The 21,426-nt window shown below is 36.2% G+C and overlaps 1 protein-coding gene across 8 annotated transcripts in view; it reads right to left on the minus strand.

Annotated features, from left to right (window-relative positions):
• RBMS3 (RNA binding motif single stranded interacting protein 3) overlaps positions 1 to 21,426 on the minus strand; it is a 1,181,733-nt gene that overhangs the window by 223,675 nt on the left and 936,632 nt on the right. For all 8 annotated transcript variants that reach the window (XM_054595674.1, XM_054595672.1, XM_054595670.1 and 5 more), the window contains one exon: positions 2,793 to 2,950. In XM_054595674.1, the coding sequence (XP_054451649.1) occupies positions 2,793 to 2,950 (158 nt within the window). The remainder of the gene's footprint in view (positions 1 to 2,792; positions 2,951 to 21,426) is intronic.

The raw sequence follows: 21,426 nt of genomic DNA on the forward strand, positions 1-21,426 counted from the left end.
CTTAAGTAAATGTACAAGCCAGTGGGTTAAGACAGAAATTAGTGAATTCATTATGATCAAGGTAAATTTTATTTTTTAAAAAAACCACAACTTTGACAGGAGCTATATAATAAAATAACATAACTTTGTCTGGAGGATAGAGTTGGAAGTCAGTGAAGGTGTCTTTGAAGAAAAGACATTTAAGTTTCTATCTGAGGGATACGTAGGCAGAAACCAGAAGAAGAGTCACATGTAACAGTCAAGAAGGGCAGCTTCTGTCTAGGACAGGAGGCAGGAAGACAGGCTGAGAAGATGCGCCATGTCAGAGATAATGATGCCAGGGGTCTGCAAATTCAGCGACTCCTGCCATATGGAAAGGAAGTCCGCAGGCTCCTGACATGATCAGAATTGCATTTTTAAAGAATCACTTGTGGCTTCAATACACAAAATGCACAGAAGAAGTGAGAGGCTGCATTCAAAGCAGACATCAAATAATAGTTTAAAATTCTCATCCTTATCTGGTTAAAAAAAAAAAACTTTATGGATTTTACTGTTTCATGACACCACATACTATGATTACAGTTTTACCCCTCACAGTGTGCATTACTTGCTTCGGCACTTAAGAAAAATCTTCTTTTTAAGTAAACTCAACATATACAGAGAAGACAGAAAGGAGAGAACTGAACAGCCCAGTCTTCATGCTATAAACTGAATTGCATACTCTGCTCAAATTCACATGATGAAGTCCTAACCCTTGGTATCTCAGAATGTGGATGAATTTAAAGATAATCCCTTTAAACTGGTCATTAAATTAACTTGAGTTCAGATGGGTGGATCCTAATCCCATCTCCACTAAGAGGAGACGGTGTGGACTCAAACAAAAGGGAAGACCACAGGGAGACTCACAGAGCAGAAAGCCTCCTAGGCCACCTATAACACAAGGAGAAGAAACTAGAACTACTGATACCATGATCTTGGGCTTCTAGCATCTAGAATTGTGCGAAAATACATTTCTGTTGTTTAAGCCAGCCAGTCTGTTGTAGTTAGTTATGGCAGCCCTAACAAACTAGCACACTTGATACAAAAAAATCTTTGTTAAAAAAAATCACCGTAGATTTTATTAGAAAGCATGCTCAGTTGATTTGAAAGATGCTTATTTCTCAGAGGAGTACAAATGAAGGAGAAACTAATATATGAAAGAGAGTGTTTTGGGGTGTGAGAGGTGGGGGAAAGAACCAAAGGGACGTGCATGCTGTGTGAAGCATCAACGTGACGGCAGGCACTTCCACGCTGGTCACGCTTCCAATCGCAGCTTGTACGCCATCCAAGAATGACCACCCAGGCAAATTTCAGACACCTAGGCAGTGTGAGTAGCTTTGCTGTGACCATGGAAATGAACAGTTAACAACAGTGTTCTGGAAACTTAAATGCCTCATGCGTTGATTCAAATCAGGGAGATTTTCTTCATTTTGCTCATTTCTCTTCCATATCATCAAACATGTATCTTGCATATATCTACTGGTCTACTATGTGTTGAACATTATAGGGAATATAAAGAATTTGAAGACAGTGGTTCATGACCTCTAGGAAGTCAAATTAGACATCAGTTAACATTCATATTACAATTTGTTATCTTTCAAAGTGGGTTAACAGGAGTTGGTTTGGAATGGTTTGCCAAGCAATGGCAGGGTTCATTCTACGTGTACATGCCTGTGTGCAATGTACTGACTTCCTGATGACACTAACCTCTATCCGCTCATCCATGTGAAGTCAGCTGGAGACACATACACACATAAAGTCGTGGAGACACAGCTATTACATTTCTTGTTTGTGGTTGAGCAGTTTCTTTTTATCTGTGGTTCCTTTAGCTTTGTTTTTCATGAACGCACAGCAGGTACAGGCATTTTAACTCTATTCCTGGCTGAGACCCCCTTTTATAAATATTCCCTTAAAGTTAAAGTGAGAACTAGTCTTCCTTTTTTGACAATGAAAAAAAGTTCAATCTGCTTTCTCTTCCTGTTGCGTAAAACATCAAAAACACACAGCCAGGGCCTCTTAAATGCAAATGCCCCTTGACCTCCTCTTATATTTTTGTGTTCCTTGGGACTTTCCAACAACTCCTGTTTCTCTGTATCTTTCATTTCTTCTCTCCTCTGCTGACTGGGAAATTCTGTCATCTTCTTTGGAAAGCAATGTGAAACCATTTGGATGCTTTGTTCACCACATGGGCTCTTTAGTTTTGGGGTATTGGACCTTTATTATCCTAGCAGAAATTGGCAGCATCTGATTTTGATGACCTATAGACATAGAGAGGCCTGGGGTCTCTGTATGCAAATCATTATGACTCCAGACACATAAAACATTCTATATACATATTTTAGAAAGCCCATTTTTTAATAACATTACGATTCTTTGGCTTGAAGCAAAGATACATAAAATAAGTTTGATAAACAACTTTTTTTTTAAAAGTTATTTTTCTTTTTAATTTTAGAGAAAGGAGAAGGGAGGGAAAAGAGTGGGAGCAAAATACTGAGAAAAAATGCAAGAAAGGGAAACATCAGTTGGCTGCCTTCCATACCTGCCCAGACTCGGGACTGGACCTGCAACCCAGGCATGTGCCCTGACCAGGAATCAAACCACTGATCTTTTGCTTCACAATACAATCTTTATTTAAGCAACTGAGCCACACCGGTCAGGGCTGACAAACTATTACTTTGAAAAAATTCTACTCTTTGGTCCATAGTGCTAGAAAGGAATGGAATTAAAAGGAAACAACGAAGAAAGATAAGTAATACACAAAGCAAGCGTTTTACCTGGCAAAACCAACACCTCTGCTGACTCCATTAGCGTCTCTTAGTATTCTTGTGGAAATGACATGTCCAAAGGGTTTCAGCATATTCTCAAGTTCCTGCTCATCCATAGAAATGGGGAGATTTGAGATGTATAGGTTTGTTGGGTCTTGCTCTTGTTGCTATGGGAAGGAAACAAACAAATGCAGTAAGTTCTAAATATTCAGACACTGCACAAATGGATACAGTTTTGATTAAAATTGCAGTATAGACTCCGCTCCCACGTGGCCTTGACAGTTCTTTCACCAAGGTCATCTTGATATGCTTCTTTTGCACATTGATGATATGCTTCTTTTCACTGAATGCCCTTCTTGCCAGACTGTTTTTTTATAGAAACAATATCATCAATGAAAACCAACCTTTTGGCCCAGCTTTCCTTAAAAAAGTCTACTGAACTTTCTTCTCTATTACTACTAACTGCTACTTCTACTTTAGTACTATTAACTACTACTTCTCAATTACTACTAACTACCACTCTAACTGCCATTACGTCTAGTTACTAGTGTTGCAGGTTCTGAGTGCTCATAACATGCTTAGGCCTTGTTTTAAACACTTAACATGAGCTATTTCATTTAATATTCTTAATAGATATAATTGTTACTGCTTTATATATGACAAAATTGAGCCCTACTTTGTCCAAGTTACACAAACTTTGTCCTGAGTGTCAAAGCCAGGGTTGAAATCTGGGGGCATTGCCAAAGTTGGCGAGCTTCACTGTCCTGCTCTAATACTGCCTTGCAACAGACCAATGGGAAAAAAAAAATGGACTTAGAACAGCATCCGCAGTTTCAGCATCACTGCAGAACTTGCCAGAAATGCACATTTCCAGTCCCCGCCCAGAACTACTGAATCAGAACCTTGAGAGTGGGCCAAGTAATCTGTGGTTTGAAAATCATTCCAGGTGATTCTGATGACTGCTCCAGTTTGAGAATTGCTGCCCTAGACGGTCCATGAATATTTATATGTAAATGAATTATAATGTCTATCATTTCCTAATCCATCAGAACTAGTGCTTAAACAAGCTTTGCTTAATAGAACAGGAAACCAAACAAAAAATTGCTAGCATTATTTCTATGCGCACAAATATTCTTTCCTTAACATAATAAATTGGAACTTAGTTGTATGTATGTCTCAAAATAGCAGCCATTAACCTGACATAATTAATTATTAAAATCAAAATACATCAGGTATTTCACTGTACCATTATATTTTAACCAAAACAATGACCTTAATTTCAAAAATAAGTGAGATCAAATTGGAAAAGAGAAACCCTGAACAGAGTCTATAAGAAATGATATTATGTAAGAGCAAAATATCTTTTGTGAAGATATGGTATCATATTTTGTAGAAAATTTGATTTTTTAAGCACAATGAAAAAACATAATAAGCAAGATTCCAAATACTATTTCAGGTCAAGAAACAATTTCACTATAAAACTAAACTCCATTATTTTTAAAACAACTTTAAATAGTCAGAGAGGTCAAAATATTTTTTATCAAGCTTTAAGATGAATAAGGTCTATTATTAGGTTCATTTTTTAAACATAGTTTAGTTTTCAAACTTTTTTATCACTACAGAAAACAGTACAAATCAGCATATAAGCAATCAGAAAAAGACAATACAGCTCTAGTTTTAGTAATAGTGTAAATGCAGAATATATATAACTATAGTCTCTCTACACACACACACACACACACACACAAACGGTAAAATTGTAGAAAGAAAACGTTATACTTTTCTAAATGATCATGATTCTTTCTTTCTTTCTTTCTTTCTTTCTTTCTTTCTTTCTTGGATGGTGAAAAAAATAAAGGAAAGAAAAAGTGATGTTTCAGATACATAATAAGGGTTCATATGCACATATACCTTTCAAATTTCACTACCCATCATTTCATTTTAATCTTCACATCAGTTACTTCAAAGGTAGCTGGGCAAATGTCATTGTATTTATTGGGTAATAAAGAAATGGAAGTATGAAAGATTCATCATCTTGTCCCAGGATGATCCAATAATTAGTAACGGAGTTAGAATTAGATTTAATGCTCAAGTTTTCTATCTGCCACTCAGTGTACTTTCCACTAGCCCAATGTTTACAACGCTTCAGTCATTTACATAGCACTTTAGAAAATTTTGCCAGTCATGTACTATTATTTTATTTACATAAAACCTTTTTGTTTTAACTCAATGTACCATTTGGCATAAATTAATTTATTTCAAAAGATAACTTTATGTTGGTACCAAAATTAATAGGTTACTGCTAAAATAGGAAACAAATCAGTGTTATTAAATCATAGTAAATGCCGTTTGTTTGCAGAAGACTTTGGCCCTCGTGGTTGACGCTCTATTAATTACAAATGAGATTTGTAATTTAAAAAGGTGTGAGAAGCACACTAGCCCCAGGTAGAGTCTTTTTCCTGGGAAGAATAAGACTTGAGAAAGAAGTAAAAAAAGAACAACTTTCTTATGGTGCAACTTCTGGATACTACACACCTACATCAATTTCAGTTCTCTGAGAGATAGATACATATGTCAGAGCTTGGGAGTTCCCGGGTTAACCCAGAGAGGGCTGCAAAAAGCAGCAGTCACATGAATAGACTAGAAATTGCCCAACATTTTGCACTCCTTTGTCCTTGATCAGGCTAAATAATCATAAGCAACTAAGCACACTGTATAGAGTACTGTACAGATCTTGTCATTTTCCGTAAGCAGCAGGGCACCAGTTCGTCCTGATTAAATTTCTAAATTCCCTGAGTGTAGAATGCATTGCAGCTTCTCAAATGGTGTGCAGTAAACACACAGAGCTTAGTACATAAGGGGTTGCCCAGTAAGCTACAGTCTGAATCCAAATTCAAACAGTAAGGCCAACTCATTAATTTGTATTTAGAGAGACAATAAAGCATTGTACAGTGCCATTCCTTAATTTATATTCACAGAAGGAATATGGTATTGGACAGTGTTATTTATTAAGACATTCTGTCCTTTGAAAAGTGGTATTAGTCTTGAATATATTTGTTGACTTGACAATAGATTTTAATTTCTGCATAGAATGAACTTTAAAATAATACATATATTCATATTTTTGCTTTCAATTTTATTCATGTATCAGGTTTATGTAAATACATGGTGACTTAAAAGATTTTTGGCACTATGAGTCAAAGAGCACTTTCGTCTTAACTTTTCGGAAAAAAATTCTCAAGTGATCACTGCAATCTTAAGGAACGTTTAAAAAATATTTTTTAACTTTAATTTTTTATGACCATTTGGCCCCAGAATAAACCAAACAGGACATCTTATCCAATCTCATGATTTAACAGCTAGAACAAAATAGAAGCTAGAGGGGCGGGCATGAATTGTTCAAGGTTGCTTAGCTAATCAGTAACATGCTAGAAATAAGCCCATGTCAATGTTCTTACCAATTCATGACATTGCCTTTGCTCTTAAAATCCAATGTAAATAGTAGTTTGTGGTTCAAAGAAATATTAGTACAGACAGAAATAAGTATCTCTGAAGTCCTTGTTTTAGTCACTTTTGCTTATTCATCAATTAGCTTTAGCTACAGGGTTAAGGCTATGGGAAAAAAAAAAAGAATTCCTAGCCTTAGCCAGAATTTCATACATAGTAACTGAATGAATACTCTGTAGCATATATTAGTTTATAGAAGTATATGACTATAATTCATACATTTAATTGACATCATACATAATTCCCCCATTTTGGTCTGTTCTACATATTTTCATCTGTACTGCATTTTCTTGATTTATTACTTAGTTTTGTCAAAAGATGGTGGAAACATTAGAAAAGCACCTTCTCTATTGTTAATGGGAACAAAGACAAGTCATTTTGCTCAGGAATATGTAATTCTTTTTTCCTGAAATGACTTCACTTTTCTTGGATTTATCTGTGTATGGAAACTGTCAAAATAAGATTTATTAGCACTCATTTGCTTTTTAACGCTTAAAAATAACCAGAACTTCAGACATTTCAAGGTAGCTAAGCAAATGGATACAAATAGAGAGCAAAAATACTTTTGTCCATATCTAGATCAAAGGTTATTGCTTGGGCTGCGTTATTTTGGATATGTATTATGGTTATTCTATACACACAATTCTAAAAAAAGATAGTTAATAGAACAAGACTCCAAAACAATCTAGTAATACACATGCTTGAGAAAATGACATTAAATATTCTGGAAGTGGTTATAGGCATTAGAGATTTTAGAGCAATGTTTCTCAAGCTACCTGGGGTGAAGACATTTTATTTCCAATCTGTCACTGGCCAATGTTTGTAAAATGCAATAAAAATAAGTTAATAAAAAATAAAGTAAAGTGAAAAGACTTGAAAAATGCAAGTTGCAATTTTTTATTATTATAATCAGCAGACCAAAATTACATTTGGATTAAATGTCACATTAATGTGAAATTGTTATAAAAGGTTTTAAATGCTTACTCTCAATTTTTGTGCTTACTTCATTGTGGGCAAGTACCATTTGATGGACCAAGTTTTAAGTAACACTATTTTAGGGAACTATATTCCTTTTTTTTTCATCATAATATAATACTCATACTATAATTCTAAGTTGTTAGTTTTTGCTTATTTTGCTTACTCTCAAGTCCTTTTTAAATCACAAAGCTGTGTGTAACCAATTTATAGTCATTTTTTTAGCTACTAGATGGAGAAAGCTATTTTAAGATGAATTATCTTCAGCAGTGGTAACAAAGGATCCAGAAAATACCCTGAGGAAGTTTGATAGGACTCTAAAGCAAACATGAGACTGTAATACTTTAAAACACATAAAAAGGTATGTTCGTATAGACCGCAGATAGTAACATTATCATCTCACATAGGGAGAATTTTACAGTATTTGACATGTTTCATAATTATTTTATTTCGTGTGCCTTCTTATAATAACCTTATGAAGTAGATAGGACAAGAGTCTAGAAATGAAAAAGCCAATTCTGATATCTTAAGAAGTTTACCAAAGTCACATGTCTAGTAAGTAAATAAATGACATTATAATGACATATTTTTTGACTTGCTCTAATACTCTTTCTTCCACCCGACACCAACTAGAGATTGACTATAAGTATTGCCATTCATTGGATTACACCTGTATAAAGAAAAATCAATGTGGAGACAAAGGAGCAATTGTATTTTAATGGAACAGTCTACTGTAAATGTTGTAGCAGTTTAAAAATTAATAATAATAAAAGCTAAATGTTTTCTCTTAACCTAAAAACAGAAGCAGGGAGTCAGAGCCTTTTGTATTAACAAGCTAAAAGGCATCTGAGGTGTTAAAACTAGTGCAACACTAACTTTATAAAAAGATGTTCTCACTCTTTAGGAATATTTTTAGCATGTTTGATTCATAGCTCTAGGAAGTTCAGCACCTTTAAATGAGACTTGGAAGAAGCCTGCCATTCTGGCTACATTTGCTTCAGTATCATATATGTGTATGATGGTTAGTTTTATGTGCCAACTTCTGGATGTATCTCTGAGGGTATTTCTGCATGATTTTAACATTTGAATCAGTCAGTTGAGTCAGATTGCACCCCTGATGTGGGTGAGCCTTACACAATAAGTTGAAGGCCTGAATAGAACAAAAAGGCTGATCATCTTATCCCCTGAGTTAAGAGAGAGTTATGCTGCCTGATGAACTTCAAGCCGGAACATTGGTTTGTTACCACCTTCAGACTCAGTGGGAACAGTGGGTCTTCCCAAGTCTCCAGCATATTGGCCTTTCCACTGGAAAAATGTCATTGGTTCCCCTGGGTTTCCAGCTTGTTCACTGCAGATCTTGGGACTTGTCAGCCTCCATATTTGTGTAAGCAGATTCCATATAAGAAATACACATAAATATAGATATACATATAAACAAGTATAAGTATAGATATAAATATAAGTACATATAAATATAAAACCTACAATGGTTCTATTTCTGTGGAGAACCCTGATGCAGCGAGTTAATTTTGTCAAATCTTTCTTGCTATGAAAAAATAAGACACTCGCTCAGCTCTGACCTTCACACTTGGGTCTCTGCATTCCCTTACCTGACAGCAATGGCCTTTGACCAGAGAGAGAGAGGTACACAGCCTTCCCCTAAGATAGGTGCCCCAGAAACATACATCCAAGGTAATGCATTAAAGACAAAGGAAAAAGTAAAGGACTGCCAAGAAATAGGCTTTCACCCCAAGATGGTGCCTAATGAATGCGTCCCCTGTCCTGTTTGCTAAGCTGTGAAGGGGGCTGCCCTGTGTTTTCAATGGCCTCCTCCCTCCACTAAAGAAGAGGGTGATTTCTCTTTCCCTAGTTTTGCATAGTGATAGAGTTAAAAAGCTGACTACCCGTTTTTCCTCCCAAGGCACCAATAAGAACAATTTTCTTAAAATAAACACCAGTAAGAACAATTTCCCTAAGGAATGCATATTTTAAAATAAGCATTTAATTATTTCTAATTTAATGTAAGCACAGCACTGGAAATTGGAGTTCATGTCCTCAAGTTCAGTTGGAGGGTTAATTCTGGATAATAAACTCAGCAGATATCTCACTATGAAATCATGCCCGGTGCTCAGGAAAACCTGAACCACTGGCCACTTGTGCTGCTCTTTGAGGCTGGTGCCAGCTTTACTTCCAGATCAGTCGAGCAGCCTCAAGTTGAGGTGAGCAGGGAATGATTAAATGAGCCTCTGGTGTCTTTATGACTGACTTTGCATTACCTGTGGTCCTGGAACACGTGGCCAGATTGGATTCCTGGCTTTCCTTGACTTCTCCCTCCACATGCACCTCATGAACTCGAGCTCAGTATCACCAGTTATCAGCCCTGACGTGATGGTGTCCCCTGTGAGAAAATGCTAAATTAACATTTTACAATATTGAGATCTCTCTATAGTTTTATTGTAATATAGTACTATATCACAAAATGTCTGGTCTTGTACTTAGGGTCCTGACAGTCAAAAGTGAGAACAGGATACAAAACTATAGAGAACTACTCAATATTGTAAACAAATCACACCACATTTTCTCAGAATTTAATTCACTTCTCTGAAGGGGCTCTCCAGGAATATCTCATCTATCAGTCTGCTGTGAACTCTGGGACGGAAAGTTTCACATGATATTTTTAAAGATTTTATTTATTTATTTTTAGAGAGAGGAAGGGAGGGAGAAAGAGCGGGAGAGAAACATCAATGTGTGGTTGACTCTTGTGCACCCCCCACCAGGGACCTGGCCCACAACCCAGGCATGTGCCCTAGACTGGGAATTGAACTGGTGGTCCTTTGGTTTGTAGGGTGGCACTCAATCTTCTGAACCACACCAGCCAGGTCACATGATTTTTTGATACTGACCCATGATCCTCCTTCAAATGACTGAAATTATGTAAATGACATGAATATAACCATAGCTTTATTGTTACCTTATTAAAATCTTCTGGGAAAATCAATGTCATATGTGTTATCTGAAGTAGATTACACATATGAATATATTGGGTTGGCCAAAAAGCTCACTTCTTTTTCTATTAGATGGCTCCAGTAATGTTTAGTTGTCTTTAATTTCATTTGAAACAATATTATTAAGATTGTATTGTAACAGCTGTCACATCAGCATACATTTAAAAAAAAATTATCAAAATTGATGAATTTTTGTGTAGCCATTTTCATATTGAAGATGGAAGAAAATATGCAACATTTCAGCATATTATGCTTTATTATTTCAAGAAAGGTAAAAACATAATTGAAATGCAACAGAAGATTTGTGCAGCGTATGGAGAAGTTGTTGTGACTGATCGAACATGTCAAATGTGGTTTGTGAAGTTCCATGCTGGAGATTTCTTACTGGATGGTTCTCCATGGTTGGATAGACCGGTTGAAGTTGATAGAGATCAAATCAAGACATTAATTGAGAACACTATCATTCTATCTATTCAGGAGATAGCCAACATACTCAAAATATCCAAATCAACTAAGTTATTAGTGAAAATGAAAAATGTGTCTTTTATTTTATGGAAAAACCATATGAACTTTTTGGCCAACCCAACAGAACAGATAACAAACCATTTTTGTATTTGCTGCCTAAAATATGCACCTTAGACTTGCCAAGGCCCACTTCCACATTTGGTATACACACAAACATGTCACTGAGATATTAAAGATATTAGAGACATAGAATTCCACTCAAGGGCAACCACTTTCATTGTATTCTATGTAAATGATGTCCCTGAGCACAGCACAAATGGTGACCCACAGAACTGTGCAACAAAGCTCATGTGGCAAATGCTATGTCCCATGAGATTTGGGCAGCCTGACAAAATACAGGTTAGCCTGTTAAAGCTGAATTTCCTACAAACCACAAATAAGTTCTTTTAGTATGTCTCAAACATTGCATGGGGCACATTTATACTGAAATAGCTATTGCTACACAGGATTAACATTATTATCAAGTGACATAAATTATTGTTAAAATTCATAGAAATAAATCTAAGGCATTTTAAGAGGACAGTCTCTAACTAAATGTAAATCCTGTTTACAAAAAAGTAATTATTGCTATTTAGAATCTGTCCCATTGAATTCCTCATAGGTGCATACTTAGTAAACATTGTGTTAAGTAACGTGGAGGTGGGCATATTAAACTGATAATATCTTTTAAAAAGTGGCCCCTGTATCAGCAAGAAAGTCTAGGAATATATCATGAAGGTAGGAAGAAGAGAATACTGTTCTTACCATTCATGAGATAAAAAGATTAATGATTTATTACTGGGCTCATTAATCAAAACTGTGTGACTTTTTTTTTTTTTTTTTTTTTTTTTAAGGAGCAATTCCACTGTTCAAGTCAATTAGCCCAGCAAAGAAAGCTATTACACCAAAGCAGCTACAATGTTATTCAGACTTCCCTGGGAGTATTTAGAGTATAAAATAAATGCTATTATTCAGAAGATACCGAATTGCTAAGCTTCTTAAATTCATACAATTGGGAACCTGAAGCACATTAAAATGCTGAAACTCATTAAGAGCCTTTTTTTCCTTCAGCTTTAGAGTCATTGGCATTCTCGCCACTGTTAAGAACAATAAAACACTGCCGGCTTCCAAGGAGAAAGTGACTTGCGCTCCTTCAGCTCCACTTCAATGAATCACTAAGGCAGAACTGGCACCCACCCCTTGAGACAATGGCGCTTCTGCGGGATTACTCTAATACCTGAAAAGAACTGTGAAATTCGCTAAGATGCTACACTAAAGAGGAGAGAAAAGAGCAGCTGGTTTATATCCACCATTTATCTTTACCTCATTATAGCTCTATTCAAAACATTGGAGCATAAATATACAAAATGTTAATAATGATTTTAACCCATAAAATAAAGTAAGAATCGATGAGTGGCTTCTTACACATAGGTGAATAGCTAAATAAATGAGGAAGTCTTTAAGGTAAAATGCAAACTAATAAATGTAGAAGGAAGGTTGGAAATACAAATCACCACTTGGCAACCGTGTAGTAATAATGCGATAAGCAGTGGTTACTATAGTTTAATAATGCATAGATCAGTGATTCCAAAAAAGGGCAATTTTGTCCCCCAAGAGACACTTGGCAATGTATAGAAACATTTTCGTTTGTCACAACAGCAGCGAGGGGGCTGCTAATGGCGTACCAGAACATATAGGAAAGCTGCCTACAAGAGAGAATTATCTGTGAAAAAAGGCACCTGTCATGCCAAGGTTGAGATCCTTGAGATATTTGGCATCAACCCTTTAAAGATGAAGAAAAAAAGACACATCATATATCTATTGTTATGTTATGTCATTATATACATTACATATATATGACTCCCAGTGTTGATTGGGTTATTTCTCTTAAAGAGAACATAAGTATCTGCAAACATTTAATTATGAGATATAAATACTTCTGTTTATAGCTTGAATTGCAACTATTAAGCCAAATACACTTTAAACTTTCATAAAAGCAAAGTCGCATAACCAACACAATTTAATTAAAACATTAATTTAATATCATGGATGATGTTTTGGCAAATCTGAATTGCTACTTGCAACATAAATGTGCTGCTGACTGCTACAGTGCCAAATAGTTTTGAAATTCATGGGCTATATTCTTTTTGCCATGTGACATTCTGATCCTTTCAACACTTTTATCTATTTGGATTACCGTGAAACCTTCATCTGAGCATAGCCGGCCAGGCTAACAGCTTTCATTTGGCTTAAAAGCACCATTTACTGATTAGGTCTACCTCGTTCTTTCCTCATTAGCCCCAGACAGTGACAACAGGTCTCCCTGGCACTATGTGATTATAGACATAAATACAGACACAGGCAGTGACATCAACTAGTCAACCAGATGACCTCAAATATGCTCTCATAAATTTTTTGAGTGTCATAGAATGGAAAGCCCCAAATTTGTAATTCTCATAGGGAACTCATGAAGCCTTAAAAATTATTTTCACGCATTCCAGTGAAAAACATGCCAACATAATGAAAAATTGCTAGGGATTTCCATGGCTGATCCAGTTTTAAATTCAGAAGCACTTACATATTAGCTATACATAAATATATATATATGCGCATATATATAATATACATATGTATGTACATATGTACATAAATACACATGCATGCACACTCTATAGTCCCAGACTAGTGAGTTCAATTCCTATATTCTTTGTTTCCTCATCAATCAAAAGAAGGATACTCTTACTGTAGGGTTACTGTGGGGATTAAAGAGACACTTTATAGAGGTTAATATCTACGTCTTCCCTTTTTAAATCTTAAACTGCTGTGCCTGTCTATATTTTCTTCTCAAGTAAATGGGAAACAAAATTAAGTACTTGAGAGAATAGGTAACTGCATTAATTTCAGAAGCTTACATTAAAGAAAACACTAAATCAAAATGCATCTGTTTACAGGTAATAGTATTTAATTTATTACCTATTCTGTTAAAACTATCTGTTTAGCATATAGGGAATCAGAAATCAAAGAAGACAGGTAGGAAGGAGAGTGAGAATAGAATTCATAGCTTTCTTTTATTTTTTTCTCTCTATCTCCCTTTCCTTGTGAACCTATAGAAACTGCCAAATTAAGACTGACGATGGCTAATACGATAAGATTTACAAAGAGAAAAGATTGATGAATTCAGTTTCACTGAAAAGAAAAACACTATGAAATTTATAGAACTCAAAACATTTTCCAGGCAGGTGGAGAGTTCCTCAGGAAGAAAAGAGGTTCCTGGGCACAAGGCAAAGCAAAAAGGCCAGTGGGGCCAGGACACAGTGAGCTAGGAGGTAGTGGTATGAAACGACACTGGAAAGGTTCACAGGGCTCAAACTGTACAGAGCATCACGGGCCATTCTGTGACTACATGCTGGGACCTGGGATTATGTTCTTATGTGCTGTGGGAAGGCACTGAAGAGTTTAAATGGGGAAAGGCATGATTTGATGTGTTGAGAAAAGAAAAGTTTGTAAGGGAATGAGGAGTTGAGAAAAGGGGCAGAGTTCCTGTTAGCTGGGAAGATATTGCGGTAGATCAAGAGAGTGATTATGGAAACAACAGCGGAGATGGTGGCCATAAAAAGTGGGTAAAAAAATTTATTTTTCAGGTAGATGGCACAAGTTCTGATGGCGGGGATGTGAAGAATTTGAGAAAGGAAGGTTCAAGGATGATCTTAGGGTTTTGAATGTATTTGTTTACCGACATACTCATTTTTCATTGTAATAGGAGACATGGAGGACTAAAAAATCCAGAACTCTCCTTTGGACACTTTAAGTTTGATGTATTCATTAGATATCTAGGTCTGTGATCTGACTCATCTTGTTTCAGCTAATAAGAGTAGTGATGGTGTATAAGTATAAACACTCAAGAACCCTGGAATAACCTACATCCAGTTTTATAGGCTAGCTTGGCCAAACACATTGATAGGGCTTAGCCTACAAGAAGAAAGTCTCTTTGCCAGCAAGGAAATGCACACATTGGGTCATAAAATATTTAAGAACTAAGGCACCTGAATGATAACGATGTTCAAGGTTTTCTCAGAGGACACAGAAGACTTGCCCAAGGTCCCATAGCAATTTTATAGCTGGAAATTACATTCTTCCAGCATATTGAACTAGGGTTCAATATGTCTATACTTATGAAAATTTTCCAGGCTCTTATATAAAGAATATTTTCACAATGCACAAGTTCCCTTCAGGTTAATTTGGTTGTAGAACCTTGAACTCAAAGCATAGTTTGGTCCTATCCCAACACTGCTAAATGAGATCTCTGGTTTAACAAGATCCATAGGTGATTCCTCTGTGCATAAGATTTTGAGACACATTGTTTTACAAGTTATTGAGTTGGCCAAAAAGTCTGTTTAGATTCTTTTGTAAAATAAAAGACATGTTTTTTCATTTTCACTAATAACTTTATTGATTTGGATATTTGGAGTATGCCGGCTGTCTCTTGAATGGTAGAGCATTGATTGTTCTCAATTAATGTCTCAATTTGATTGCTATCAACTTCAACTATTGTCCACTCAACCATGGAGCATTGTCCAGTGAGAAATCTCCAGCACTAAACTTTGCAAACCACCTTTGACATGTTCAATCAGTCACAGCACCTTCTCCATACACTGCACAAATCATTTTCTGCATTTTGGTTACATTTTTACCTTTTTTGAAATAGTAAAGCATAATGTGCTGAAAATTTTGTGTGCTTTCTTCCATCTTCAACATTAAAATGGCTGCCCCCAAATTCACCAATTTTGATTTTTTTTAAATGCACACTGATATAAAAGCTGTCAAAAATCTACCAAAATTGTTTCAAATGAAGTAAAAGACAACTAAACTCTACTAAATCCATCTTAAGGAAAAAAAATAAACAAAACTTTTGGCCAACCCAATAAATCATTCTTGGTATTAAGGAGAATTATTTAGCATACCTCTAGGTTTACACAGTAAAATGAAGACAAAAACTGGCATTGTTCTCACTCAAATGATTAACTCACCCATTCTAATATTCAGGGAGGAATGGTGCATGAAAAACAAAATGCGTGTGTACAGGTATCGACTTGCAAGTGTATCCAAGATCCATGGCTGAAGTCTGTAAAAAGCTGTTTGAAGACTAGCAAGCGGATGAGATTAGGGACGATCTCTGATCATTGGAGTGCACCACAGCCCATCTCCTTGGCTCCTGTGATCACAATACAACCATGGTCACAGACACCATGGCTTGTCCCATACAAGCATGCGCAGTGGCTTTCCTCTGCCTTTTCCATGGGCTGCTCCTGTGGGCACTGGAACAGACCAAGGAGCAGAGGGCTTCACACCCCAGGGGCACACTTCAACCAACAGCGTATATGGGAGTAGGAAAATAAATGTTCCAGTATCCTTGTCTGAGGTGCATGCTGCATGGTTCCTCAGAGGTTCCCCAGCAGAACTGAGTTCCAGTTGCTCACAGACAAAACCTGCTTATTGGAACATTCTTCTTTTGGACTTTTCTCCCAACTCTCTCTCACTTTCCCTGCTTCTATTTTTCCAGGATCACTTTCCCAATAAAGTAAATACACTCAAATCTTTGTCTCATAGTCTGCTTTGGGAGAAAGAAAAAAAAAAACAAAACACCAATGCTATTTTAAAAATGTATATAATACTGATAGTGATATATTTGGACACATGCATGTACATGAAGAAAGATGGAAAGGTTCATATACAAAAATGATAATATTTGCCTCTGAGGCAGATTTATAAGAGACTTTTACTTCAAAAATTTATATGTTATTATTATTGTTGTTGCTTTACATTTAACATTATTTTTATAAACTAAAAAAAGGAAAAAAAATGAAAAACATCAGGAATGGAGTTCCTTTAATTTCTATACTAAAGACAGGGCACCAAATGTCACTTCACACAAAATCACATAATAAGAACAGTCATTCATGATTGTTCCTCTGTGGTTTCCATTTCCCATGAGAATCTGATGGGCAGTGACAATGGGACCCTTCAAAAAGGGTGGTTCTTCATGATTTTTTCCCCAAAGAAATGCAAAATGCCTATGACAAAAGCAGAAGTCAAGGATCCAGAAGAGCCACAAGCATAATGAAGAGATCTAAACAGGTCACTACCAGCCTGCCATGCAGCTCAATCATCTTTGCCTCTCCTCCGTCATTTTGAAGTCTGCACGAGGACCCAGGCCTGAGGTGGCCCGTTCCTGAGACGTGTATGAGAGTATCGTAAGAGCGCAAGCCCCACACTTCCGTGTAGGCTTAGTGGGTCAATGGCCTCAGTATTCATACACTGAAGAATTGTACTTTTACAGAAATATTAAAAGATTTTTAAGAATCAGCAATTTAGTAGATCTGATTTAAAAGATACCAACTCATACAGATACAAAAAAACTGAAATAGAATTCTGTCATAATTTTCATATAATGCTGGTAATTCACAATTCATATTTTAGTGATACTTGGGCTGGGGAAAGAAACAGAAGAGAAAGAAAAAGGAGGGGAGAGTGCGATTATTACAGGAATGACTAAATAAGCTTAACGTAGTTTATAGCTGAGGAAAATATCCTTAAAGGGAGGCGAAAGTGTGTGGCCAAAACAAAGCAAAACAATCTATAACAATATCAAAAGAACAGTGTGAATAACAAGCAACATATGACAATAGTAATGATGACTACCTCTTATTAAGCATCTGCTATTTTTTGAGCACAGTGCCTTGCATTTTTCCCAATAGTTATATTTAGGCTTCAAGATGGGCATTATTGGCATCACTATTTTACAAATAAGAAAATAGAAGCTCCAAGTGGATAAAACACTGGCCTAAAATCACACAGCTGCCAGTCAAGATTCAAACACAGGCCAGAGACTCCAGAGTCTAAACTTTAAAGTGGTGTGACACTACCACCAACAACATAATTCTTGCCACCCCAAAATTCAAAAATATGTACATTAAAATTAAATGCTATGGCTGCAATTAAAAGAAAAAATATGTAGCATATATAATCGTGTTTATAACTTCTTGACACATATATGTGATATTGCATATAATCATATGTGTGTGTGTATATATATATATATAATCTTGATTATAACTTCTTGAATTATAATTGCCATAAAGGTGATTTACCAAGAAACAAAATAGAATATACTGACCCAAACTCTATTCATGAAGCTTCAGCAACCAAAACCTACCAGGGAAATGTGGGACAAAAAAATTAACTAATGAAAGAGTAATGTGTAGGTACCATCAGGGAGAGTACTTCAAAGAAAACTAGAAACAAATATCCTACAAAATAAGAAACTTTAACTACTATTCTCCCATAGAAAGGGGGATTTCATGTTACTAAAAAGTTCTTACAAAAATTTTGATAAAAGGAAATATCAATGTTATAATTATATGTGAAAACCAGGAAAAAATCATGTTGGCACATTCACATTTGCACAGAAAAGAACTAGAAGGAAACACATCGACTTTTTAATAGTGGTTATCTACGGGTAGTGGCATCAAGAATACCCCTTCTGTTTCCTTCTTGTTTATCTGTGGTCTCAAATTTTTTAATATAGAAAGGATAAGATGTGTTGAAGCCTTATGAAAACAATAAGTGTAATATAAATTCAAAGCTTAATTTACATTTTGTTTATTTGTTTTGAGAAAGCCATTGAAGAGTCCTTTGCAGTTTAATAATGCAGCAAACAAACATTTTGGCCCAGGTAGCTTATCTCCAGTATCTGTGTAAGCATATCTAGAGGATGCATTTGCAGAAGGATTACTTAATCAAAGGGAATACAAATTTAAAATGTTTAGATATTTTCCCCAATTTGTACCAATGTGTCTCTGCCAACAATAAATAAAAGTTCCCTTTCCCTCACACACCAACTACACTAGTGTGACCCATCTTTGTAATCTTTGCTAACCTACTGGCTGAATTTAGGGGACACTTATGCCTTCTGTTCTGAGAGTCATTGAAATTCAAATGGTGTTATATTTCAAGATGTTTTTTTTTTTTTTTTTCCTTTTCACTTCCTAGAAATAATAAGGCAGAACAAAGTTGAAAAAGCATCAAAGGGTAATCAGGCTGGTTGGGGATTTCTGCAGGCCAAGTGAGCATACATGGAAAAAATGTGCACAAATATGATAAGGCATTTGATGCAGTAAATTGAACAATCCTTTCATCAAACAATTACAATGTCCCAGCAGGTGATATACCCCCAAAAGAAATGACTTGTTACTACAGAACTGGCCCACGATTTCAACTCTGATCTTGAGACCGTTTTACTAAGTCTGTGAAATGAAACTAATGATAGAAACAGCCAACAGCCATCCAGTGGGCAATGAGGATTTAGATAGTTGCACATTCAACATGCAGGGGAATTCTCCGAGGGAAGATGCTGTCAACACAAGTCAGTATTAAAATGTGTGCTTAGTGACATGCTTGGAAGAGAATAAGCACTAATTCCTAGGAAGTCACAGCAGGTAGTCTTGCAACTTTAGGAAGATCTACTTGCCTAAAACTCTAGGTAGAAATTTTGGAGAAGTGTGGAAAAGTAGAGTTGTAAAAAAGATACAGTACAGTGTGCAGAGTAAAGAGCATAGAATTTGAGTTATAAAAACTTATTTAACCTGAACAGTTGTTTAGTCTCTCTGAATCTTGCTTTTCTCAGCCATAAACAAAGCTCACTACCCCAACATAACAGGACTGTTAGAAAAATTAGGAGAGGACATTTACAAAATACCCGGCCCAGTGTTAGGCCTATATAAGCACCCTTCATCCAGCCCCTGGACTTTACATAGGTTCATTAAAGAAATAAATCTTGCTTGAGTAGAAGACATAACTGCACAAAGGCAAGGAAATCATCTTCTTGAAAATAGCCTTAAAACTAAAGTTTCAAACAAAACCACTAATTAGGCAGTGGTAGGAGGGGTATACACAGAGGAACAGATTTATCTTCAAGATCTTGCTACTCATTACTTTTTACCCAAATTTAAAACAATTCTCTACTTTCTATGTAAAGAAACAGCACAAGATCTCTTTGTGCTTAACATGGAAAATATACAACATGCTACTCAAATAATAAGACTTAGGCCCAGGAAGAAAGATTTGCCTTAAGGTCTGTTTTGCTATTACATTTATCATGGGGCAAGTTTCAAGAACAGCCCATTCAATGTTGCCACCATTTCTTCAGAGCTATTAGTTGAGTGCTTGTGTACATGCATGCAAGCATGTGCATGCCTAAATATCTAAACCTACATTCTACAACCTATTCCTACTTACATATGAAATGGAGAAAAGAAAAACTTAAAGTGACTTGCTATATCCACCTGATCTTTGTGATCCTAGGAAGAAGAGAGTAGAATATTCACTCTCATCTAAATCTTGTGTTTCCTGTCCTATATGCAATCCCTACGGGTTATCTTATCAAATCTCACGAGTTTAAATTCCACTTGTAAGCTCTACCTCCAATCCTGTTCTTTCCTTTGATCGCCAGACTCAAATACCCAATTGCCTACTCAACATTTGCACTTGGGTGTCTCTGAGACTCTGGCCCAACCCCAACTTCCTTCTTCCCAGTTCTCTTATAAATGGCAACTCTTCAGTGGCTGAGGCCATAAAACTTGAAGTCATCCTTGACTCTTCTCTGTCCTCTTTTGCATTCAGTCACCAAATCCTGTTCATTCTACCTTCAGAATGACTTCTTTACATCTCGACTTTTGCCCACTGGTCCAGTTCCCTGTCTTCATCATCTCTGTCCTGGGTTATTACAATAGCCTCACAATAGGTCTTCCTTCTTCCACTCTTGCCAACCTGTAGACCTACCTCAACTCAGCAGATCAGCAGACTGAGTAATCCCTGCAGAAATATAAATGTGGTCATATTACTCTCCTGCTCAAAATCTAACTGCTTTTCCATCTCACTCAGAACAACAGCAAATGTCTCTAAAATGACCTACATGCCCTACCCTACTCTGTTTCTTCTGCCTCTTGCTCACTCAGGTCAAGACACTTAGGCTTCCTTGCTATTCCTCAAACACCCCAGGCCTTCTGAATTTGATGTTCTCTCTGATTTGAGTCATCTTTATCCAAAAATATCACATGCCTCTCTCCCTCAACTCCTTCATATTTTTGTAAATTTTCAGCAAGACTACCCCATACTTTATTTAAATTGCACGCACCTACCTATACATCACTTCCTCTACATGCCTTATCTTTCTCTAGAACAATATGGCACAAAATGACTTATAATATTTTTTCTTACTTTGTTATCTCTGCTCTCATGACAGCACAGGCTTCGTGAAGTAGGATATTTGTTTGTTTTGATTATATATGTGGCATCAGCTCCTGGAAAAGATCCTGGCACACCGTAGGCACTTGATACATATTTGTTGAAAAGAAATGGATTTTTATTAAAGTTTTGGGGAATTGGCTGGTTCCACTACTCTCAAGACAGTGTACCTACTTGGAAGAAGCAAAAATACTGCATATGAACATGTATGAAGGTAGTATTTTTTCACTCATGTCTGTCTCTAGCATGTTTAAAGAGAATGTGAAATGGAGAGGCAGGGAGTAGAAAGTTTTCCTAGGTCACAATTTAAAAAGGTACAGGTATGAAGATATTCTTACTTTTCTTATGGT

The sequence above is a fragment of the Pteronotus mesoamericanus genome, unplaced genomic scaffold (genome assembly GCF_021234165.1).
Source record: "Pteronotus mesoamericanus isolate MK-2021 breed Mesoamerican mustached bat unplaced genomic scaffold, CSHL_Meso_final scaffold_54, whole genome shotgun sequence".
Taxonomy (NCBI): domain Eukaryota; kingdom Metazoa; phylum Chordata; class Mammalia; order Chiroptera; family Mormoopidae; genus Pteronotus; species Pteronotus mesoamericanus.